General features: G+C 39.7%; 1 protein-coding gene across 1 annotated transcript in view; it reads right to left on the bottom strand.

Annotated features, from left to right (window-relative positions):
* Positions 1–334: 334 nt before the first annotated feature.
* Positions 335–26,054, bottom strand: part of PTPRQ (protein tyrosine phosphatase receptor type Q) — a 217,980-nt gene continuing 192,260 nt past the window's right edge. The window contains exons 56-63 of the mRNA XM_090042600.1: positions 23,756–23,846; positions 22,087–22,163; positions 20,150–20,284; positions 19,911–20,036; positions 15,586–15,734; positions 12,983–13,118; positions 2,939–3,062; positions 335–2,661 (exon numbers count right to left, since the gene is read on the bottom strand). Of these exons, the coding sequence (XP_089898726.1) occupies positions 2,624–2,661; positions 2,939–3,062; positions 12,983–13,118; positions 15,586–15,734; positions 19,911–20,036; positions 20,150–20,284; positions 22,087–22,163; positions 23,756–23,846 (876 nt within the window). The 3' untranslated portion in view covers positions 335–2,623. The remainder of the gene's footprint in view (positions 2,662–2,938; positions 3,063–12,982; positions 13,119–15,585; positions 15,735–19,910; positions 20,037–20,149; positions 20,285–22,086; positions 22,164–23,755; positions 23,847–26,054) is intronic.

Here is a 26,054-nt window from a genome sequence, read left to right as displayed (position 1 = left end):
TTCTCAGCTGCTCTGCTGTGTAATGTGCATGAGTAACTTCCTTCCATGTGCACATTTTGTGAACTTTGGCTAGCCTACCCTATCTTAGGCTGGCTGCTGGCTTTGGCTGTAAATGCCAAGATATATGCGAAATCTCCACAGCCAAAGTATCAGATTTCTCAGATGAAATCCCACATTAAAATCCTGGAAACTTGTTCAGTTTTATCATAAAGAAACCACAGGGATATAGAAATAGTCAGACTGGACTTTCAAGGCCTGTGTTCCCTTGAATTCAGTTTTGATAGCAGTCAATTCCAGAAGCTTTAAATAAAAGAGTAAGAAACTTAATTGTGGGCAAGTGTATAAAACATAAAAACATTATACATATATTTGAAACATTGTGGACTATGCCTTTAAGAGTCACAGGACATATCAGCTCTAGCATAAAAGCATAATTACAGAAATTACACACACACACTTGTATTCTAGCACTATAGTTACAAGACTATGGCTCAATAATGTCAATTTATCAGTGTTACTTATACTGCTACCACGTACAAATATAGTCATGAAAAACATCTGTAAGACACTTATAAGCAATTTGTCAAAATACTTTAAAGCATATGTATAATAAATGAAGAACACATGGTTCATATGAAACAAATGAAACTAGAGCTATGCAGAATGGCTTGCCAGAGATTTGAACAGCTGTGGGCATCACCTCTCCTTCTGTCCAGCTTTAAAAGGCATTGTTTCTCTTTAGGTTGACAGGTGAGGCTTACAGTAACCTTGGTTGTTCTGAAAGACAGCTTCCCAAAAATACCTCTCCAGGAACCCTCTTCCCCTCCCTGAATACTGATATGACTTCTATTTGAGATATCTGGGATTTTCTGCCTGTCCACAAAGGACCACTTTTAATTTACAAGTTGCATTAAACACAGCACAATGGAAAAAAACCCCCACAAAACCCAAATGCTTACTGTAACGTACTCATGGAATCATAGGATTGGGAAGGACCTCAAGGGTCACCTGGTCCAACCCCCTGCACAATACAGGAATGCATCACACACTGTGCGATATGCATGTATCACAGTATTGAGTTCTGTACTGTACAGTCCTGTATGCTACATTTCAGAAAGGAAGCCTAGTTAATTTACATTGGTATATAAATGCAGATCATACAAATACATATCTTTCTGATGTTGAGGATCATCTCTGTTAGAGTTGCACAGCTTGTCCTCTGAGCAAGACAGCAAACTCCTCCTTAATGAAATCATGCACTGGGAACTCTGAGAAAAGGACCAACCTACTGTTTGTTGCATTCAGGCCATTTTCCTCAGGCAGGAAGTAGTTAGGCCATAGCTGGGCAATGTTTCTGGTTCATAGAAGAACATTCATTTTTCATTACATAACAATTATCATACCAGAACTATGATGATGTCAGTAAAACACTACAACTTCCAAGTAAAATCAAGATATATGGCTTGATTATGGCCCTGTGTTTCTCCTATTCTATCAGTCTATGCTTTCTTGCTCTAGTGAGAGTTTGCTTATTCTCTCATTCCCATTTCAATCTACTTTTGGTAATGCAGCCACAGGAAAGAGGGCATGCAGTTTTTTCATCAGTTTCCTCTACAACAGCAGCAAACTTATTTATTCCACTGTGGAAACAACAAAGTTTTATTTTATGTACTAGAATTATAAAATATATTACTATAGATAGCCTGGGTATTTCTTACGAAGATACCATACAACACTGTATACAGTTCATTTGAAAGAATAACATATTTTATATTACTCAACTCAATCTACCATACATTATAATATGTAATAAATTTAAAACTTTATTGTATCAGTTTTACAAAAGCAGTAGGAATGTGAGATATAATTTTTCATCACCAAGCATGTGCAATCACCAATCACATTTAGAAAAACAACTAGCTGATCACAAGTTAGCTTAAATAGCCCCAAGTGTCCCTGAAGAGCTACTGTGTGCTGTGTAAAAGCTGAATAATCCTCAGAGTGTCAGAGGGTGTCTCTTCAGCTGTTCAGGATCATGAGATGATATCCTAGCACTCATAAAACAGAAGATTCAAAACACAAGAACATACATTTAGGTAAAGATCATTGTGACAGTACTGGAAGTAATCCACAAGAATTGTCAACACCCTTGAGGCCAAACTAACTCAACTGCGTCAAGGAATTGTTGCTTTTACTCAAAACCAAACACAAAGACTACAGCAAATTCACACCGAAGTATGCACACTAGGAATATGAAAATGTTACATAGCATTTGGCTCCTTTTAATTTTTTACAAGATAACGTCTCATCTTTAACAAGATAAGAAAGACAATTTGTTCAGAGCACACTTTTAATTTAAATACATACTGAATACAGTATTTATGGTATGCAACACCAGAACTGCAGCTGGTGCAAAATATTGCTGTTCTTTATTGTCTAGTTATTTGAACAAAATAGTTTACCACATTAATGAAGGCACATTGCAAGGAGAAGAATCATTTCAATATTTTTTAAAATGATGCTTTCTATTTAATTCATTGTAATAGGGGAATTTACTTTGGCCCCTGAACTTAGAAAAATACCATTTTGTTTTCCAAGACCTAATAATCTTTGTCCCAAGTATTTACATAGTCGTTTCTTCCCATTCAAGTTCCACATCACCTGCAACAGAAACAAACAATTTTTAAATGCTGCTGCTTTGTAATGAATGATACCCAATTACTGATATTAGTTAATAAATACATATTTTAAAGATTTTTCATGGGAAAACAATTTATAACTTGAGCAAAGAGTGCTACCATTATATGTTAATGGTCAGCAGAAAGCTAGAAAGTTGGGCTTATCTAAGCGCTCATCAGCAATGGTCATTAGTATAGAGAAATCAATGCACCTTCTAGGAAAAAAAAAAAACTTTGGTGTGCAATCCAGATCTATTTACCTTCCATGGCATCCAAAGAGTCCATCTTTTGCAATGCTGAATAATTTACAAAACATATGGGCTGACTGCTTCCTCTGCTTGTCAGTAGGTCCAAAACACACTGATGCAAAAAAATATATTGTGCCTGTAAATTGTAAAAGATAAAGGTAGCTCATATGGATTATTAGAAGAAAAATGTTTCAAATAGCTAAATAAGTTATTTTAAATAAAAACAAGCACTCAACTGTTCTCAAGATACTTTGATGTTGATGTACTATAGCAATTGATCCCAATACTTTAAAAATGAAGTCACATGTATACAACCCAACTTTAAGAATTAAAGTGAGGAAAGGTTGATTTCAAGGCATGTTAATTCTTATGTTCAGATAAATAAATACAAATTACAGTATACATTATCGAACACAACTGCACCATATTTTCCATTGTTTTATTCAGGCTGAAAGAAAGAAGCTAAAACACAAACACTCAATGAAAATGTCCTTTCTCCTAGTATAGTGAAAGCCAGCAGGGTGCAGTCAAATGCAAAAATTCAACTAAATCCACATACACTTGATGTATGAAGCACTGGTAACAGAAAACAAAAACTTCTAATCATAAGGGCCAGTTGAGTGCTGTTATAAAGATCTTTTAAATGAAGCTTCAGTGCACAGTTAGAGACACAAGTTAATATAATTACGTTATTGATGAACAAAAGTAATGTTAGGTAACAGCTGCTGTACAATAAAGGAAAAAACCCAAAAGAAATAATAGTATATGGAACATAACAAACCACTTCTTCACACAGGGAAAAAGAAGGGATTCAGTAAAAGCTAGAAAATCTAAATATTCAAAAACATATTTCGTTGCAGAGAAGGTCAGTAAGAAATAAAAATTGACTCTCTGAGATCGTGTAATCCAGTTAAAATTCTTAATAATACTTCTGTGTAATTTTTGCTTGATATTATATAGCATAATAACCAAAATCATTCAAATTATTTCTAAAACATCATCAGATTTCAAATAGGTTGAGGTCATCAACAGTTCTTAAGTCCCAAATAACTGCAAGATAAACTTCCACAGATAATACAGTACACAGTAGCAATGCACTCTTTTTGCAATACAGTATTAATTTAAATGCTTGTTAATGTAATAGTGTGCAATTGCTGCAAAGTAGCTCTTATAGTCTTCCTAGGAAGATGTCTTAATCTGTAACAAACTCATCATGAAGATATGAGCTTCAAAAGGCTGAAATTACTACAACATATATTGCTTAAATATTTTTTACTATAAAGATGGACCACAAAAGCTGGAAGGCCTGTTGTACCACTACAGCTGCCACTTGCATACCCTGACAAATAGAATACAATCTTTCTTAACTCTTTATTTGTGAAGGAAAAAGGGAAGAAAAGCCCCTAAACATAACTGATGACATTCTTAGTTTCACTTTGAACTAGACTGTGCATGTGTACAGCTCAAAGTAGGGGGGAATGTGGGTAGCTGCAATGCCACAAGAGGAGTCTCGAGACACACTGTGTCTCAGAGACACATAATTGGTACCTTGATTTTGCTGGTCCAGGGAGGAAGAAAGATACTTATTACAATACTTTTTGAGTACAGTTTACCATTCCCCAACCAGTGCTGTTGACTGGGACATGATGCTGTGTAACAAGGAGATTTGAGTTATGACTCCACCTACTCTGAATCACTCCCATCCCCACATTCCTCAGAAGCAGTACATCTCACATAGCCCCTGCACTATCCTAGCACCCATAGCTCAGAGAAAGGGCCAGTGCTCTGGAGAAGGCATGCTCAGTCTTCTTCCTACTAGCCTGCACAACCCCATTAATCTTAATGTAGCCTTATCCCAGTAGTTAAGAACTTCAGCATGGTGGCCTGCAAGTTAGAGAAAGAGACTGAGTGGATTTTCTTTTCATACCAGCAAATTGCCTATTAAGAAAGACAGGCAGGGACAGAAGCCTGTGTCCGCTCTTACCCTGGCCAGGGCCACTCCCCCCCACCGCTTTGGGCCAGGTCCAGGTCTGCTTCCCACTCCTCCCCACCGCTTTGGCCAGGTTGGGCCAGGCGGGGGCAGGGCTGGTCCTCCCCTCCCCCCGGGACCATTTCCCCTCTCCCCTCCACTGCTTTGGGCCAGACCAGCCTGCGGCTGGGGCTGGGGCCGGGGCTGGGCCGTTTTCCCTCTCCCCCTAGGGCCAGAGCCAGGGCTGGTCCCCCCTCCTCTGCTGCTTCAGGCCAGGCCCGGAGCTGCACCCGCTCTCCCCCCATGCCACTTTGAGTCGGAGCTGGGGCCTTGGCCCCCCTCACCCCCACCCGCCACCACGGTTGCCTCATGCTGCGGGGGGCAAGGCCAGCTCCACTGCCACAGTCATGGTGGTGCGGCTGCCAGCTCTTGTCTGAACGCTCACCTACTCTGCGCTCACACAACCAATCAGAGTGCGAATAAAGCGTTATGAACAGACAGACTAAGGCTTTTTTAATATTAGAATATATGTTTAAAATTGCAGAAAAGGATCACTGAACAAAATTTAAGAGAAACATTATAGACAATAGGCTTGCATTCAGAAGAGGTAAATTAATTGATACAACCTTGACAGTGAGACTTCTAATGGAAAAGTATAGGGAAAATAGGAAACAATTTCACTTGGTGTTTACTGACATGGAAGAAGTGCGTGACAGTGAATCAAGAGAAGTGATGTGGTGGTGCCTGAGAGAACATTTAGTATGGTCTATATGAGTTTTCTTCAAGATGTACAGATGCTCAACAGCTTGAGTTAAAAGCACATAAAAGGAGACTTAGGATTTCCCAGTCAGCACTAGGGTCCATCCAAGGTTAGCATTAAGTCTGTTCCCTTTTGTGCTAGTTCTGGATACATTCATCAGAGACATTCAGAAGGCTGCCCCCGATACCAAAAACAGATAGGAAGTGACTTGGACAGATGGAGGCACATTTTGAAAAGACACAGTCTAGGTATCAGCAGGAGAAAAGCAAAGTACAGGTCATATATATTTTCAGGTGACAGTAAAGGGCACACGCCTTCTAGAGTACTGAAGGAATTGGCCAGTGTCATAGCAGAACCACTGGCACATCTGTTTGAGAAGCTCATGGTGCTCAGGTCAGGTCCCAGAGGACTGGAAAAGGGCCAATGTGGTCCCTATTTTCAAGAAGGGGAAGAGGGAGGATCCAAGTAATTATAGGCCAGTCAATCTCACCTCCAGACTTGGAAAGGTCTTTGAAAAGATTATGAAGGATCATATTTGTGGGAGTCCAGCAGGAAAAATAATGCAGGAGGGAAACCCGCATGGATTCGTAGCAGGTAGATCATGCCTGACCAATCTGGTTTCATTTTATGACGGGGTCACAAAACATTTAGATCCAGAAGTAGAGTTTTCTTGGATTTTAGCAAGGCCTTCAATACGGTATCTCATCTCATTCTCCTCAATAAATTAAGAGGCTGTGACATAGATGTTTACATGGTCTGGTGGGTGGCAAATTGGCTTACTGGTTGAACCCAGAGAGTGGTAGTAGATGGGTCGGTATCGACTTGGAAGGATGTAGGTAGTGAGATGTGATACTTGGACCTGTAACTCTTCAATATCTTCATCAGTGACTTGGATATGGGTGTGAAGCATGCTCTGTCCAAGCTTGCAGATGATACTAAATTGTGGGGTGAAGTGCGCACTCTGGAGGGTAGGGAACGATTGAAGGCAGACCTGGACAGGTTAGAAAAGTGGGCAGTACCCAATAGGATGCAGTACAATAAGGACAAGTACATCTAGGGTGCAAAAATATCCAACATGCCTACTGGCAGGGAAGTAACCCTCTCAACAGCACAGAGGCGGAAAGGAATCTCAGAGTCAGTGTGATGAAATCATCAGTAAAGCTAACCATACTTTATCATGCATCAGCAGATGCATGACAAATAGGACCAAGGAGGTGATACTTCTCCTCTATGTGGCATTGATCAGACCATAGGTGGTGTATTGCATCCAGTTTTGGGCACTGTACTTCAAAAAGGATGTTGATAAGCTCAAGGGGGTCCAGAGGAGGGCCACTTGTATGGTTAAGAGTTTACAGGACAAGCCCTATGAGGAGAGACTGAGTCTCTTCAGCCTCCGCAAGAGAAGGCTGAGAGGTGATCTTGTGGCCACCTACAAAGTCATTAGGGGGACCCAGCAAGGGATCAGAGATGCTCTGTTCACCAGAGCATCTTGGGGTAACAAGGAACAATGGTCACAACCTGATAGAGAGCAGATTTAGGCTAGAAATCAGGAAAGACTTTTTTATGGTCAGGGCGGCCAGAATTTGGAATGGGCTTCCAAGGGAGGTGGTGCTCTCCCCTACCTTGGGGGTCTTTACGAGAAGGCTGGATAGGCATCTGGCTGGGGTCATCTGACCCCAGCACTCTTTCCTGTCTAGACAGGGGGTCAGACTCAATGATTTGTTGAGGTCCCTTCCGACCCTAGCATCTATGAATCTATGAACCTATGAAACTGGCAGACTAGTACGTGATGTTTGAGGTTAGGTTTATCTGGGCTCCATTGTGCAACAAAATGGAGATGTGAGGGAGAGAAATAAATAAGGCATGGATGACATGGAGGCAAGTGAGTGGAGTGGTTTGTAATAGGTAAATGCAATTTGTATGAATAGAAAAATGTCCAGGACAGTGATCAAGCCAGTGCTGGTGTATGGATCAGACAATGAAAAAAAAACATTTATTCACGTGAAGGTAATGAAAATTATGACATGAGAATATGAGGTGTTAAGGAAGAGACAGTGATGAATAAAATCCGGGAGAGAAAGCAAACTTGAAAAGCAGACCCCAGTTACTGGGCAACACACTTGGAAAAAGAAGAAAAAGAAATGTTTCAGAAAAGCAGTAGATCTCTTGAGTGTGTCTTGATGAAGGTAAAGGGGGAAAAGAATAGTGATAGTATGATGGCAGCCTACTTTAGACCACCAAGTGAGGAAGAAGAGATAGATGAGGTAGTTTCCAAGGAGGTAAAAAGAGTATCTAAAATTTCTGAGATAATGGGGATTTTAACTTCACTGACATCTATTAGAGAAGAAAAACAACAACACATAATATGTCCAACACATTCTTAACATATGTAGAGGGCAAATTTCTACTTTAGAAAGTTGAGCATTTTGTTAATTGCAAATGTGAAGGTGATCAGCAACTTGGGAGGAAGTGACCATATGACATGACAGAATTCATGATTCTAGGAGCAGGCAGGAAAGTAGCTAAACAAGGCTGCCAGATTTCTCTAACTCAGAGAAAGAGTAGGTACAGTGTCATGGACAGACTAATTATCGGATAAACAAATCCAGGAGGAGAGGCAGTTCTTAAAGACATGATACTGGAGGATCTACAAGTGATTCTGACACAAAAGAAAGATAAGAAGGTCCATAGGAGATGGAGATGGATGTGTTTACAGAAGAAATTCATAGCTATCTTAAAATCAAGACAGAAACATATAGGCAATGGGGGAAAGGGAAAATCACTAAGGAAATATACTAAGGAACAGCAAGAACTGTGGGGACAACATCAGGAAAGCAAAAGTGAAAAATGAGATGCAACTGGCAAGAAATGTGAAAGACAACACAAAGGAATTCTACACATGTACCAGACAGAAAAGAAAGATGAGGAAAACTGCGGGGTGACCTCTCCAAAGTGAGGGTGTGCTATTCATGAATGATACAAAGAAGGCAAAGCTACTACATTACTACTTGTCTCAGTCTTTAAAAGCAAACAAAAAACCCCCAAATGATTATTAGATCCTGGTGGATCCCCACCTCAGATCTGCCAATTTGATTCTCTTTCCTTGTTGTATATTATTTCCACTAGTTTCCACCTAACTAGTACTTTGCAATATTATTAACAAAATTAATAATTAATAAAGGGACAAAACAGGAAGGGCTGTAAATCATGATATGTGACCATGTCAGGGAACTTTTGATAATTTTGAATTTAAGTTAGCAGAGTCTGATAAAATTCATTCTGGACCTCTGGAGAAACTAGTTGAATTTATCTTAGTTCTACTGACTGAATCATTGTCCAAGTGATTAATTCAAATCACTGATATCTGAACAATATTGTGAAGCCATTAATGACAGAGGAATTCCCACAAAACTGGAAAAGTGCCCACAGTGTCCATCTTAAAAAGGGGAACAAGTAGGACTTGGGTTCATCCTGACTTCAACACCTGGGAAATTAAAAGAGCACATTATAAAGCAGACAATTTGTAAAAACCTAGAAGTGGCAATCACTAGCAACCCCAATGGATTTTTGAAGAGCAAAACATACCAGACCAACCTGATTTTCATCTTTGACAGAGTACTAGTTTGGTGGATGAAGGGAATGCAGTGAAAATAATATACCTGGACTTCAGTAAGGTTCTTGCTGAGTCTCATGTAATACACTCAGGAGTCAACTGGAGAATGTGGACTAAAAAGAAACACCATTTAGTGAACATAAACTTGGTTGAACAACAGCAAGGATAGAGGAAATGGATCAATGTCAGATTGGCAGGATCTCTCCAGTGGGGTTCCACAAGGACCTGTTCTGGGTCTAGTGCTGTTTAGTGCAGCACCAGATGGAGAACTTGCATGGGGGAACAGAAACCTTACTGATCAAATCTTCCTACAATATAAAGCTGGGAGGGGCTGCAAATTCTTTGGAGGATAGGATTAGAATTAAAAAAGATCCTGATAAATTAGACAAATGAGATACATACAACAAATGAAATTTAGCACAGATATTACAGTGCAAAAATTCTATGAGAGACAGCTGGCTAGACAGCAGGAGTGGCAAGAAGGATCTGTGGGTTACAGTGAACCATAACTGAGTATAAATCAGCAATGTGATACTGCCACAAAGGGTATATGGAGGCAGGGGTGCACATTCAGTTTGGGACTGAATTAAGAGTAGTAGGTTAAAATGGAAGGTGTCAGCTACAGTACTGCATGCAGTACTACGCACCAAATCTTAAGAAAAATGGAGAGGATCCAAAGCCAAGCAACATGGATGAGAAAGGAGCTGGAATGCAGGCCATACAAGATGAAGTTGAAAGAACTAAATACGTATACTCACAGGAAAAGGAGATTAAGGAGGGATATTAAACTGTTTGAACGGATGCCAAAAAGAAAAGGAAGAACAACTGTTTTTTCTTGAATAGAGGGCAGGACATGTGGCAATGGGTTTAAACTGTGGCAAAGCCAATTTAGATAATCCCAGGAAAAGCACCCTAACTTTATGGACAATAGAACAAGCCCTGTATGAAAGATACACAGTTTCCTTTATTGTAGGTTTTCAAAAAGAGAATGTATAAGATGTAGGATCTGGCTTGGAATCTAGAACTTGCCTAGCACATCCTGTATCACTGCAGGGGTTTGGACAAGATGACTGTAACCTGGGCAATACTCCAAGAGGTACTCCCTCTCCAACTGAAGGGATCAAAGCAGGTGCACAACCGCTGTGGGAGGTGTAGGGACTCTTCTCCCTATAGAGCAGAGCCAAACCACCAATGGGGACTTAACCATATACCTTTTAATGAGAGAACAGTACTAGGAACATAACTAGTATAAACCAGGGGGTATAGGGGACACTATAATGCCCTGAGGGGGCAGGATTCAACAAAGGGTAGACACTTACAATCTCAGACATATTCATCCAGCTGACAAAAGACAGGGTTAACCAAAATATAAAAGACAAATGGCAGAAGAAACAGTACTGGTTGATGAAATATAAAAGGCACAAAATACAAAATGTCAAATGACAAGGAATATTGGGCTTTGTACCTGGAGCAGGAGAAAGGGAGAAATCCCAATGGCCCCTTTCTACTGCAACAAGAATTTCTCCCTGGTAGCTCACTCACCCCAAGTCACCCCAGCTAGGACTTAAACTCTAATCTCCCACATTAGAGGCAGAAACTCTACCACACAGCCACCAGCACTCGTACTGTAGTAGGCTGCTAGGGCTCTTGACCTTCCAGGAGCCCTGGCCTTGTGTCAAGCTGCCCAGCTTCTTATTGAATCCATCTTTAGCTTGTTGAGAAGGCTAGCCTGAAGCTACCTCAGTATAAAGCACCGATAAGCCTGTAAATCACATCTTAGCCCTCATATAGACATTTGTTTTCTCCTGGAAGAGTCACTCCTCTTCTAGGAGAAACCACAAGTGTACAGATGTTCAGGCTTTATCTTCCTGAGCAAAAATGGCTGTTCCAGGAGAAAAATAATCTAAGATCACCTGGTTAAGTCACTCTTGGGAAAGAGAATATCTGTACATGCCACAGATTCTCTCAAAACAGGACACGGTTCTTTAGCATTGCTCCCTCCAGGGAGACCGTGTATCACTTGTTGGACTGTGCTGCACTAGCAGAGAGCAGAACATGTACCTTTTACAATCCCCACATTGTGCTGCAGGGAAACCCAGGCTGACCATGGGTCATTCTGGGCAACCAATCAGGGCAGCCCCCAGCGCACTGGTGTCATCTGCTGCCAGGCAGACTAAGGGAGCATGCAGGGCTGGTCCAAGGGTAATTGGCACGCTAGGTGAACTATGTACTTCAACGCCCCCACCACTTCCAATATAGAGAAAATAAGAAGTCTAGAATGAACTTTTACATGTACTTATTTGATTTTCAAAATGAACAATAAAAACATTTTTTTTATTGATTGTTTCACACTTTTCATTAACTCTAACACAATTATAACATCCAGGGCTGTTATTTAGAATGATGTTCTTGTTATTTTGTTGTACATATAATCGACCTGGAGAACAAGCCTGGAAGAATTCTCTGAGATTATTTGAATGTGCATACACAGACTCAGACAAAGTGATTCAAGCTGGTACTATATTTTCTGTAGACAAAGAGGAGTATATGTTGAACAAAGAACAGCACTGAAGAGCAACCCTTACAAAAGGCCTAAGTCTATATCTTTTGATATCTTATCCCAACCAAAAGAACCAGCCTCTTATTAATTTAATCTAACACCTGCAGTTCTTATGGGCCAACACTTAGTGGTAGCTGCTGAATTGGAGCAAAGCTTCATAAATTCCCCTCACACTACAGATTGAGATTACACATTCATGCAGATGTTATTTCACTGATGTCTCCTTTTCTATTCATGATGAAATCCTGGTTCTACTAAATTCAATCACAGTTTTGCCATTGATTGGGAGTCAAAATTTCACCCCATGACTTGTGTGGTAACACTAAGGCAACAATATGAATTGCTTACAGTTTAAGTGCCAGAAATAAGGAGCAGGAGTATGTATTATGTGACCAAACAGGTCTTCATGTAGCAGCTATTTGACTCTCTGTTTGAAAGTCTCTGAATTAGTGAAGGCTATTAAACCCCAAAGAACGAACAGAGGTAGATTCTGGGCAATGCAGTCAGATTTCCACTCCACTGGGAATTTGGAACGAACTTTAAAGTCCACAACGACTTCATTAAAAGTAGTCTGTACCCAGATCTCCAAACACAGGATAGAACCAACTTACTAGCTTTTAAAACAGTTTTCTCTTTATAACTTATACCAGCCAAGTATAGGATTGCTAAATAAAAATATATCTTATATTTGAACCTCAGATAACCCTTTACAAGTCATTAGTACCTCGATAATACAAATACTTAAGTATGGGTATAACTTTACTCAAATGTAGAATTCTATTGAAGCCAGTTTAAAATAAATCAAATAGTTATTAATATGGGTAAGCTTAAAAATAAGTTTATGTTTTTCAAAAGCTAGTAAGCCTTACTTTTGTACAGAATCTGTATGTCAGTAAGTAGCACAAAGTCAAGAAGTATGCAAACCAGTTGCGACTTTTAAAAAAATGGCTTAACATTCAGTACTAAAAATGAGCCTTTTTCAAGGTCCCGGAAGGATGGTATGGTGTTTCTGTTTCAAATGGAAACTGAAAGCAGTAGAAAATGTACAAGGCAGCCAATTCTGATGTAGGCCATTTTGGAATGCAGTGTTTGGAAAACAAAAGTCATTTTTAGGACAAGAAAAACTGAAGATATGTAAGCTTTGTATGTCTTACCAGATTCTGTACCATACACATTCTCTCACTTCTCAGCTCAGCTACAAGTCCGTAGATGTCCACAAAATCATGATCATTTATATGTTGGGTTAAATGGTCCAAGGCAATAAAAACTCCTGTTCTGCCAACTCCAGCACTGAAAGCATCGTATAAATTTTTTAAAAAAAATTATATGAAAGTTATTTTAATGTATAGCATTACTTCCTGAAAAAACTTGAGTTTAAAGCAAGTTTAATGTAAAAATAGATTTAAGTCAAAATGGAAGTTGTTATGCAAGCTACTTATCTCCCCTGCATCTCTAATGAATGGGATATATGGAATCTAGACCTGATAAATGGATAGATAAATAAATAAATAGATAAATGGAATCTAGACCCAAGTCTTAGCTTTGGTCTTACAAATCTAAAGCCTACTGATGAAGTACAGCTAAATCAAAACCACCCTAATTTAGCACCTCTTTGGGACAGAATGAACCCAAAAATTGCTTTGTGAATTCCCAAATTTTGCTGTCTCAAATGGAACAAAACCACAATCAAGGTTTTGCAACACTACTACTTGAATGTGTTGCTGCATTTCTATTTCAGACTAAAGAAAAGAAAAATAAAAAGCTTTTCTATATATTAAATTATTAGAAAAGAAAGCACTTCTGAAAAATGTTGGGGAGACCATTAGCCTGAAGGATTGAGTCCAAAAGACTGGTAGGTATAGATGTTCCCATTTAAAAGATTTGAAACTTAACCAGGCCACTTTAAGAAACTGCCCCATTTTATATGGAAACACTGCTAACAAATGGAAGGGAACATGATCACAGAGGCTCAGCAAATGTGAGACCACTCTATAGAAGTTTCATGTGGTAGAGAAGACCTACTGAGTTTCATGGTTATGAGAATTAGGGCTGTGCAAAAAGGCACCGTTTCACTTCACCTTCAGTTTCAATGGTTCGAAGGAACAGCATTCCGTTTTGAACTTCCTTTCGATTTGAAACAGCTGCTCCATTCCATTGAAACTGAAAGGCTATTTCAACATTTTGCTGAGGGTGGGGCGTTAGCCCAGCTGAGTTGATTCCCCATCCCTAGCACTAGATCGGGCAGGGGGAGCAGAGAGTCGTCAGCCCAGCTGGGTTCACTCCCTCTGCCCCATGCTGTGATCGGGTGTGATCAGCCAACTTGGCTGACTCTCCACCTCTGCACCTAATCGCAGCATGGGGGGCAGAGGGGAGTGAGCCCAGCTAGGCTGACTCCACCCTCGCATCCGATGGCAGTGCAGGGGTGGGAGTGAGCCCAGTTGGGCCAACTGTCCACCTCCCTTGCTGGATTGCAGGGCTGGGGTGGGGAACTGAGCCCAGGCCCAGGAACTGAGCCCAGGCTTAGTTCCCTTCGCCTGCACTGTTATTGGCTTCCGGCAGCAGGAGATGGGGAGAGACCTGGTTCTCCCATCTCTTGCTGCTGGCTTCGAAACGCGAAATGTTTTGAAACTTTTGAAACATTTCAACTAGCCTCATTTTGTTTCAAGGCTTTTTCGAAGCCCTTCATTTCGATTCAATCTCACTGTTTTGAGCTCAAAATTAGCCAAAACAGTGTCAAATTGAAACAACTGGCAAAGTTGCACACAGCCCTAATGAGAATGTGTGTTGCTGTTGTAAGATCATTTTGAGGTAAGTAAAGATGAATGTCAATTGTAGAACCTGATTTTGTGGCCCTTTCTGGTCCTTTTTGCATCTTTTTTCAGTGCAGAGAGGATGAAATCTGGCCCAGCTTTCACACTGAGGACTACCCATAATATAGAGGAGTCCTCAGAAGCATAAAGCTAATGTAGCTGGCTCATATGCCAGCCTCTCTGTGGCCTTCTGTGCAGGATGTGAGAGGAAGGAAGAGTAGCTGCAGGAATGGCAGATTTCTTAGTATTATTGATAGCGAGTGCAAGGGAAAGAAGCTCCAATGCATTATCTGTGCAAAAACTGTAAAGAAAGTAGGTCTGGAATAGAGAACTGGAGAAATCTAGTTAGCTGATACCCTTCTTTTATGTCTGCTGTGGTCCTCTGGACCACAGGAAAGAATTTAAATTCTGGTTCCCAACCTGACTAAGTACTTTGGAATGTCCCTGCTCAGTGGGGACACTGAACTGTACGTTAAATGCAGAGGCACTGAGCACCTAACTGAAGAATCAGCTTTCCCCAGATACTTTGAAGTGATAGTTTAATGGAGCAGAGTATGAAATCAATGGGAGCTATGACAGCTGAACACTTCTTATAACAAGGCCATTTATTTAGGATCCTAAATATAGATGCTCTCTCTCTTCAGGCATCCAAGTTTGAAATCTGGCACCATATATACAAACTTCTGTTTTAATTCTTCATTCTCTACTGGCTGTGGAACTTGATGTACCTTAAAATGTTAAGTCAATGGGCTGCTAGGCTTTTGTGGGTTGTTTTGAACTTCTGGGAAAACACTATAACTATCAACGTTGTGCTCATTCTGTGACTAAGACAGAAATCTTCAACGTTCACTGCTGTCTATTTGTTTCCTGGAGGCTAAAATGAATCTAAAATGAAGCTACCTCATGTAAAATAATCTACTTTAAACTGATTTAATGTAAGTGCTTACCTGCAGTGAATAACCATAGGTGTATTGTCATGTGCTCGGCTTGCACGGATCAGCTTTACAAAATGGATTAATGGAGCAGTAGTTTCAGGCACCCCATGCTCAGGCCAAGAAGTAAAATTACACTGGCGTACCATCATGAAATCACCATGCTGACAAACAAATTCAATACAAAATAATACAAGATTTTATCAGAATTTTGAAATCGGTTTATAAGCATTCTGCACTGTAACACTTCATCATCTTAATAACTCTCCATAAAAAAGAAGGCTTGAAGCAAGATGATATGTGTTAAGTGTACTAGCATTTGTGAGAACTTCTCACACAAGGATTTAATGGCTGTTTGTTTCATGGAAGTTGGCACCCAGTCTGCCCATGAGGAAGTGCTAATGACCTCAGCCAGCAAGAGACTCAATAAGCCTCCACTGGATTTTACCAGCTATAAGGGACATGGGAGGGGGACCCACTTTACAGATTACAGGCTGAAACTTTTCCAGCTCTTTTAGAAGTCTAAATAGCATAGTTGGCTTACATTTATTCAGAGAAGGTGCCAGTTATACCCTTTCTGACCCTGAGCTGCTACTCTCAAGGCAGTTCCAAGTACTTGTGGTCAAAAAGCATGTATATCTGATAAATCTCCTCCTAATAGCAGTGATGATATTAAGGCATAAAAGCAGAAGGTGATACACTGACTTTTCAACTGATTATTATGTATAGTGACAGCTTAGATCTATATTAAAATAGAGTACTGGGAGTGGGTTCTGGATGCAAAATTTGCAAATGATTTATCTTCTGTGCACAAAACTCTTTTCATGCTTGCATAGAAAAAAAAAACAAAGCAACACACTGTATCCCTTCTATTTGTGGGCAATATGTTACATTTGACTGATATCCTGATAAATAGCAAGGTACTTCATTTAGCTGGCATGATAATGCGGTTCAAGGTATTTCAGTTACCGGAAATTTAGACATTGCTTTTGTGTTCTCTGCAAGCCTCAGGGGCTTGTTATACCTTCCTCTGTGAGCCACACAAATGTTGATCAGTGTTAATGCTAGCTCAAGTTCAGCAAGAGTCTCCTCAGCCTCCCATTTCAGGCTCCCCCTGCCTCCCCCCACCAGGGCTCCCCAGGTCTCCCCTGCCCCTCGGGGTTTCCTCCCCCCTGTTTACTTGCAGCTGCCTGCTCTGTCTGTCCCAGGGGAGCAGGTAGAGAAGGATTATCTTGTCTGCCTGGCCCATGCTGCTGCCCAGCTTCTGCTATTCTCTGGTCTGAGCCTGGCCCAAAGAGCAGCAGTGTCAGTGGCAGCAGCTGGACAGGCAAGTTAACACCCTAGGACCGTGTGGGCAGCCACAAGTAAGCAGGGGTGGGAGTGGGGGGCAGTGAGCAGGATCCAGGGTGCTGCGGAGGGTGGGGTAATCGGTCCGATCTGGACTGGGGGATGGGAGTGGGGGGTTAGACGGGTGTTTATATTAAGATGTACCCTAGAGTGGTTACACCTTAGTGTAACATAAGCCCGGCAGCATGAATCAGAGATAATTCTGCCCTGGAGTGGCATAACTTTGAGCTGCCCAGCAAGTGCCTAAAACTAGTTTAAGGTGTTAATATGTGGACAATCCAGGGGTTAAGAACTCCAGGAGCCACCCAAAATTACTGTATAACAAAGCCCTTACATTGGTTAACATGTATGCATTTGTATTTTGCTAGCAAGAACAAATCAAGCCCTCCTTCTCTGTAGGCTGTCCTCTGTTCTGTTCTATCTGCAAAACAAGTTTAATTTATCTTGATATCATTTTTAAATATTCACTTTTCTGGGTCATCCATATACAGGTGTCTCTCACTTAATGCAGGTTCTGTATGTGCAAATTCTCTCTTATCCAATGACCCTTTTTATACCAAAAAATTGTTATATGCAAGGTAAATTCACTCTTATGTGATCAGTGTGGTGGAAGCCCACAGTCAAATTCTTTGTGCTGTGCATTGTGGGAGTGACGTGTACCAAAATAGTCTTGTGTGTAGATCTGTGCTCCTTGCTCATTTTCTGTGACACGTTTCCTTAGTTGCCATCCCCATTATAGCAACACTCACCACCACCCTGTGCTTGTGTGTACTGCCTGCTGTTGGTGAGTAACAAAGTTGTCTTATAGAAGTAGTAGAAATTAGGGCTGTGTGAAGCTTTGGTCCCCAGTTTGATTCAGTGGAGATTTGGCCTGATTTGGTGACCAAATCTCTGAATCCGATTGAATCAGGAGACCCTTTAATCTCTCCAAATTGAATCAAAACCCTCTGAATCAATTTGGAGAGATTTGGAAAGATTTGATGATTCAGACATAGGCACAGCTTTAAATGCTTTTTCTGCATACGTCCAGGTACCAGGTGGCTTATGAATGCTAAGATGCTAGGGTGAATGGAACGTCCCACAGGAGTGCAGGGGGGCGGGGGCGGCGTCTCCCAGAGCTTTCGGCAGCAGACCTGGAAGTAGACCAGAAGCACTTTCAGTCCACTTCTGGGTCTGCCAGGGAGCACGCAGGGAGCCCCCCTGCACCCTCCAGGCTCGGCATCTGGTGCCTCCTGGCGGGGGGGGCACCTGGGGTCCCCCTGCAGCTGACTGCAGAGCTAGGGACGCACGGGGGGCATCCACCAGAATGCTCCATCTGTCCCACCATCTCACCATTCATGAGCTGTGCCTGGTATTTCAAGATATGTAGAAAAAACTATATAAAGCTGTGTCTATGGCCAAATCACTGATTCTCTGAATCAGAATCAAGTCTTCAGATTTGGATTCAGCCAAATTGAATTGGGGACAGTAATCCAAATCAACAAATCAAATTATGGTCTCCAATTTGGGCAGAACTGAATACAGCACGTTTCGCACACCCCTAGTAGAAATGGGACTAGGGGTCAGTACAGTCGAGGTCTTGGAATGTATCCCTATTTGTTACATTGTAAAATGAGCTTCCTTTATGCAAATCTAAGTTATGCACCCTTTTCCAAAAATGCATGTATAGCATAAAGTGAGGGAAACCTGTAATGTACGCTTTTGAGCCTAAATTTTGATATGACTGCCTAATTATCATGTTTCCATTTCCACTAAGTATGCTAAAAGAACATCTTTCTATTTGGCCCCTGGCAGATGTTACAACTAAGATGCGATTAACCTGTAAATCATGCCATAAATAATAATTCTGCCACATGTGAGGATTTAGTGAGAAAAAATGTGAAATTAACCACAAAAAATATTCCACAAAAGATGTGTAACATTTTTTGTGGCTGGTTTCCATCACATCTTATATTGAACATGTGGCAGGGTAACCAGAGCTGGCTGAAAACTCCAGTGTGGTCCGGGGGCTGGGAGCAAGAATCAGCTCAGCTCAGTTGACTGTCTGCCCCAGAACCACACTGGAGTCCTGAACTGCCCCCAGCATGTTCCTGCTAAAGTTCAATAAAGCTGCAGGCACTTGACTTTCAACTGGCTCCTGGGCTCCTCCTGTACTGGCAAGTAGTGATGGTGCCATTGGGATCTGATCCCTGATCCCGAAATCACATTTCCTAGTATGCATGTGTGGCACAGAAGAAGGCATGACTGTTGGGATCAGATCCAAAACGCCATTAGGTAAGCAAGTACCAGGGGCCTTTAGAAAGATTAGGTTGTGGGGATGCAAGAGACATCTTGGACTACTCTATGTGTGTGGGATTTACTCATGAGCCTAAATGTTATTCCAACTTTCACTGGCTGTTAATTTTCTCAAAAGGGTAGGAACCACAATTACGGACTATGACAACAGATGGGTATGCCTTCCTTATCTGCTAGGCCTCCAGAGAGCCCCAGAAGACTCCCAGGTGTGTTGAGGCAAATCTCCAGGGCTGGATATGGCCAAGTCTATGGTCCAGTTCTGCTAACAGTACACTGCAAAGCAGCAAAGCACAAGAGGACCTAGTTCTTTACTTGAGAGGGATATACTCAAAGGGATTTTGATAATCCTAGAATTGTGAAGATTCTACCCATCCAGAAGACATACTGATATGTTCTTCCTAAAAAGACTAAAGGTTCAAATATCCTTGATGCCACTCCGTATGATGTGGGTTTCTCTCAGTTCTTTGTGAGAAACTGGAGGCACTTATCAAAGGTAGACCATGAAAATAGCCTAAAATCAATTACCTAAACAAAAAAAGGAAAACAATGTATTCTGAAAAACCACATTAGGACAAAATATGCAAGGTTGGGATTAAAAGAACATAAAGAGATGAATGGCATGAAACCTTAGCACTGGGATGTTCAAGGCTCATTTTTTAAAAAGAGAAATGAAAGAAAAAATTATAATTTTCCCTTACTCTTTCAATTTTTATCTCCCTGACGGTCCAGTCCCTTTGATTATCTTCCATTAGTTTAGTAATCACTATATCTCCAAACACAGTTACAGGTTTATTGTCTTCTGGCCAGTACTGATGACATCTTATCTGCAGTGAGATGATACTTCTTAGTAACAATTATCATATATAATCTTCATAGAAACATCATACATTATTTCCTGTTAATTCATGAATTAGTAGTTTATATGACAGTAACTTACCCGTCCTTTTTCAAAACACTGTGTAAGCATAACAAGTGTTTTTGCTCTAGTCTCCCACACCATTCTCCAGAAATCACCCACTGTTCCTGGCAATGGTCCTTGAGTAGCAATAAATTCATTTGGACATAAGTAGCCCTAAGACGAGAAGAGTTAATGAATTCCTATAAACAAAAAGTGTGTGCATGACTCATAATTATCCCTGTAGCTACACTGTCTGAGGCTCTGACTTTTTCATAGGTCTGGGCAGTCACTGCATAGGAGTCTTCCAATGAAAATGTAAGTGTCAGGGATTCCGGAGAAATCTCTAAATCCTCTGAGAACCCTTCTGAGTATTTTTCTTTTCTATGAAAAGAAGTAAAATTGAACTTTGTTTTATACTGAATTTTAACACAAAATTAAACCACAAGAGCAGTTTTTAAAGCAGAAAGACTGAAGTGCACATGCCACCTGGCTGTACTACTAAGACAGCTTATGTTTGCATGTATATAAACTATAACACACAAAAATTATGCTGCAGAGCTGACAGTCCATCACACAGTTCTGGTGATTACACAAAACAATCTGTGTGGTGGTTTATAGCATCTTCAAAACTCCTCAATGGAATTATAGCCCTATAATTCACAGCTGCCTGTTATTTATTCGATATATAATATACATAACAGGTGGCAGGGGGAAACTATGTTAATCCTGCCTAGTTCAAGAGTGAAGGAGCAACTACAATTCAGGGATGCAAAGCTCTGGATTATTTCTTTCCTTTTTCCCCTTGTAGGTGAACCAGGACAAGTAAAAGCAGCATCTAATTCCAGTTTCTTATATAGTACATAGAGTATCTATCTTTATCAAACTGACTATAAAGGACAAAGTTATAGCACGCTGAAGAATCGCAGAGACCCTGAAGGAGTTCCTTTAGAAGATGTACTAGGAATGGAAGGTTTGAGAGAAAAGCTTAGGCTGAGGTTTGTCTTTATTTCTATTTTTTGAATTATAAGTAATGCCAACCCCTGGGAGGGATTATGATATGTATAGATATTTGAAGCAGGGTAGAGGGGCACACAGACACACCGCTACAGATGGGGTGGAAAAAGACACCTTGTTTTCCCCATTAACAGAGGACATAAGATCCAGCCCCTGTCATACCTCCTCAGCACCCACCAACATTAGTTTAGGGTTGTTAGAAGATACATCCCTGACTGTCATAACTGATCTATCATCCCCTTTTTTGAATACAGCTATATCTTTCTCTACAACTTCCTGTGGCAATGAGTTCCACAGGCTAAGTATATACTGCATAAAAAAAATTTCCCTATTCACTTTGTCCACTCACTTCATGATTTTATAGACTTCAATCACACCCCACCTCATGTTTTTCCTTTTCAAACTGATGAATCCTATACCTTTTTCAGTAACCTTGTCCATATTTCAATGCAAATACATTATTCAGTTATATTAAAATTACTTATGTCATAGAAAAACAACACATCTATTGTTTAGTCAAGTGGAACACTTACATTTTTTCCTCCTTGTAATTTGTATGAAAACCTCACCAAAAATATTCTAGCCATTCCTAAGTAAATATTCAATTTAATTTATTTTTAATTGGCATCTTTTGTGTATAATAACTCTAAACTACAAAATATTTCTTGACTCCGCAGTTAAAAGCAATGGGAGTTTCATAATCAACTTTAGTGGAAACCAGATTAGATAAATTAATAAGTATTATTCCATAATAAAAATGACAAATTAAATTATAAATGAATAACCTTTAATGTCCCCCCTAACAACCACCCAAATCAATAGTAATAGAAGTGGCAGCGTGGATAACAGCTGCAGGAAGTAAAAGAAAAAATGAGAAATGTTCTTATAAAATATACAACTTTTCTTTTAAAATCACTTTTGTAAATACAAATCTGAAAAAAAGCAACAGACTTCCAACTTACAGAGACATAGCTGGCATTGATGTAATCAGATCCCGGTATACCAGCATCAGCCATCAGCTTCACTCTGTTGTTATTATCTATAGTAGAAACAAAGTCCATTTAATAATAATGGTTTGTTTGCGGGATGTATAAGATGTTGATGTAAATAAAAACTGTTACATGCATAAGAAGCTGCTGTTATGCTGAGAATTCAAGATGAATGTTAATGCTAGATGTGTTTATGTATTACATCTGCCCTGCTACTATAATACAGTTATTATCCCTCACAGGAACTATTTAACCATCCTATTTTACTGGATAGTCATTCTTCCCCATCCTTCTTCAATTGGACTGCAATACATTTACTCACACATTCTTTTTAATTAATGTCCAAGACCCCAACGCTGAAATCTAATGTGTGCAGGCAGATCTCTCATGACTGCAGCCAAAGGCACACTGTTAATGAGGTGCTACACAAGCATGGGGGACTTCCATGTGGATCAGACTGTACAACTGGGAGACTAAATTATCATTGGTTTGGTTGGTTATAATTTCAGTTATTGAGCCAAATTCTCAGGTTTTTACTGCACTTTAACTTCATACAAATGATTACTACATGGATGTTTGCACAAGTTAGGTCTGAAAACTAAATCCAAAAAGGCTTTTAGATGCCTAACTCCTATTTAGGCACTTAAATTCCAGTTTAAATCAACTGGAGCTCTGGTTTGAGGTAAAAACTGAGTAAGGACTTCAGAATTTGACCCACTCTGAGCATACTAAAGTGATGAAGCGTAGGAAGGATGTCATGCACGAATAAGATTTGAAATTAGTAAACACTGAACTCCATAGCCCAAATTCTAATTTTTTTTCTGAAAACGAAAAGAAGAGAAAGATTTGTAAATCTTTAGGCTTATACAATGCCCATCTGATGGTATTTGGCTGGGTCTCACAAATATTAGTTTTTAGCTATTATAAATTAGCATTCAGAATATGTGTTGAACCAGGCAGCAGTTAATAGGAACAGCTGTTCTGAAAAGTTAATAGCACAGAAGGTAGCTATATTAACAGAAGAATGCCATGCCCCCCATCTCACATCACAGTTAATGCTTAAAATAATAATGGTATTTCTTGTCTTATTAACTGAAAAATGAAGCAGTGTTGAATACAGAAAGATAGAGTCCTGTCTCTTGTGATAAAATCTAGCCTTGGCTTACAAGTTATCATACGTTACTTTGGTCTTCTATGGAACTCTTGCAGCATGTTTGCAAGTATTTGTAGGAAAGCGTCATCAAGGTCATAGGGAAAATGAATACACAAACATGTGGATTTTACACTTTTTTAAAACTTGCTTTTCACTAAGGAGAAAAGCCCAGGGAGAATGTTAAAGAGTTTGTTACTTGGGTTAAATTACAAAGCTAGGAAACTATTTAGGCTACAATTTCTTGCACCTGCATGTTAAAGCTTGAGACCAAGTTGAAAGCCATTTGCAAATAACCCTACTTAAAAAACCCCCATGAACAAAGACAGATTATGCGATAGCAAATTGTAATACAACATGGACTTTACTATATTAACCTTTCACATCGCATTGTAGAGACACCAAATGAAAATTAAGATAGCTTTCAGATATATACTGGACTTCTAAAAGTTAGCAAGCAAAAGGGAGAAACTGATTAGCAAACACACATACATGGCTTTATGTTTGGAAAGCGATTCTTAGACCTGTTCCAGGGCAGATCAGCATCAGTAGAAGCAAGGTCTTCAAGAAACTTGGGAAGTTCCTGTAAGATAGTATTTATTTAGAAAGTCTTTAAGCTTTCTTTCCAGTCAGCATTATAAATAGATTTAAAAAAAAAATGCAACATCCCCCTGTATGGTCACTCCAGTAAGAGGAAGGACTTCTCAGTTCTATTATATGTCGCATTTCTAAGAACAGCTGGAAACATTACAGAAGTATTTCACCTCACCGTCAATCCTAGTTACATGAATGCTGTCAGATGCAGAGCTGCAGAAAACACTGCCAAGTTGAACAATTTAAGCTTACATGATCTTTCACCTTTAAAAGTCTGGATAAAGTCAGACTATCACCTCTTGTGTTTTTTTCTGTCTTTTTCATGAAGCCATATAATGTGGTAACAATGTCCTAGCAACTCAGCTCCACCTGTGAGTAATGCCTTTTTGTATTACTTGGGAGGACTCTTGCCACAGCTTGAGAACTGGTGAGCATTTAATCAAACACAGACAACTGGCAATTAGTTATTGCTCACTGACCTATTACTGAGGGGAATGGGAAGAGTTATTTTTGGTTCAGTGGCAAATGAACCACAGCGTCATAACTGTTCATTAGTCCTACTATTCAAAGGCAGAGATTAATGAACCATTCATAGTGAAAAACTTTTGATGAAAATATTTTTTATATATATGTAAGTATCTATGTGCTTGTGTGTACATTTTCCTAAGACTAAGAAACACTGAAGGTGAGAACACATTAATAAGTCTACCATGCATCACGATTAACCTTTCTATTGTGATCCAGTGCTAATTCTTGTCACGTGCATGCTTGCATTTGAGACAGTGTTGTCCTTTATGAACGTTCTTCTGAAAAGAAGTTCATACATGAAATGTTAATAAAAAGCCGATAAGCGGAGGGCATGGGTACTGTAAAACAGTAAAGCTGTTTTTACTCAAACAATTTTTCATTAATATTTGAGGTATTCAACCAACCCTACTTGATAGCTTCAGTTAAAAACGACAGACGCATTCATTGTACTTCATTGTTTATGTTGTTAATGTTGGTATTAAAAGGAAGACTTGCCATAATGAAACAAACTAAGTGTCCATCTATTGCACTATTGTATTTCCAGCAATGATTATTACTTGATGCTCAGCAGAAAGTTCAAAACAACTACAGTGTATCATGTTGTGCAAAACAATCCCATAGAAAATTTTTACTTCCAGCTGATGAGATGCCTACAGCCTAAAGCAAGAGGACTGGAGGGCCTTTATAATTCTATACTTGATAATATACCTGCAGGTGCTACTCACATAGAAAGGAAGGATAGTTTTATAGTTAAGGAACAAGGCTTGCAGTCAAGAAACCTGTACTATATTCCTAGTTGTGACACATAGGGGCTGTGAGCCACCTGGGGAAGAGATCTGTGAAGGGCAGTTAGGTGCTTATTTCCTATTGAAAGTCAATGAGAGTTAGGTGACTATCTTCCAGTTTGCCCTTGAAAATGTTTCCCTTAATCTCTATAAGCTTTTCCTAGAAGGTGAAAACTCCATATTTTATCCACCTTCTCCCAAAGGAGCAGCTAAATAATCACCATCTGACTTCAAAAGTCACTATGTTGACTTTTAATCTAGATAGCTGATCAGCTCCCCACGTGAGTTGGCTGATTGTCCTGTGCCAGGAACACTGCCTGCCCTTTTGTACTGGTTGGCCTTGGAGGACAAGTTATACAGTAGGAATTATTTCTATTCAGGCTTCTGGAAACTAAAGGTCAAGGAAATATATACAATGAAAAACCCAAAGCATATAAAAATTCTGGCTAAGAGTTTAATTAGTGATTTGGTTAATTAAGGTCTGTTTCACATATTTGGGCAAATTTAAAATCACGTTGATAATACCATTACTTAATAGACAATTCTCTTATTTTAGGTGGTGAGTTATACAAATACTGTAATCTTGTAATTACTATATGTAAAAAGGAATATTTGAAATTTTCCATTGATAAACCGTAATATGTGAAAATATTGTTGCTAGGAAAACTTTTCATCTGGCCAGTCGTGTAATATAATTATAATCTCTCCTCTTTCAGTGAAATAACACTTCTACTCTTGAGAAAAGTTTTCCATTCATTACTGCTCAGAAGAATTTTATGGTGCTTTTATTATTAAATCCAGACCAATATTGCCTAAAAAGCATAACCAAAAAGTTGTAGGAAATGCCATTAATCTTTTCACACTTTTATTGTTTTGCCCTGAGA

The sequence above is a fragment of the Crocodylus siamensis genome, chromosome 4, assembly GCF_052110815.1.
Source record: "Crocodylus siamensis isolate JL-2025a chromosome 4, ASM5211081v1, whole genome shotgun sequence".
Taxonomy (NCBI): Eukaryota; Metazoa; Chordata; order Crocodylia; family Crocodylidae; genus Crocodylus; species Crocodylus siamensis.
Note: the sequence above shows the minus strand (reverse complement) of the source record. Positions and strands in the feature narration are given on the sequence as shown.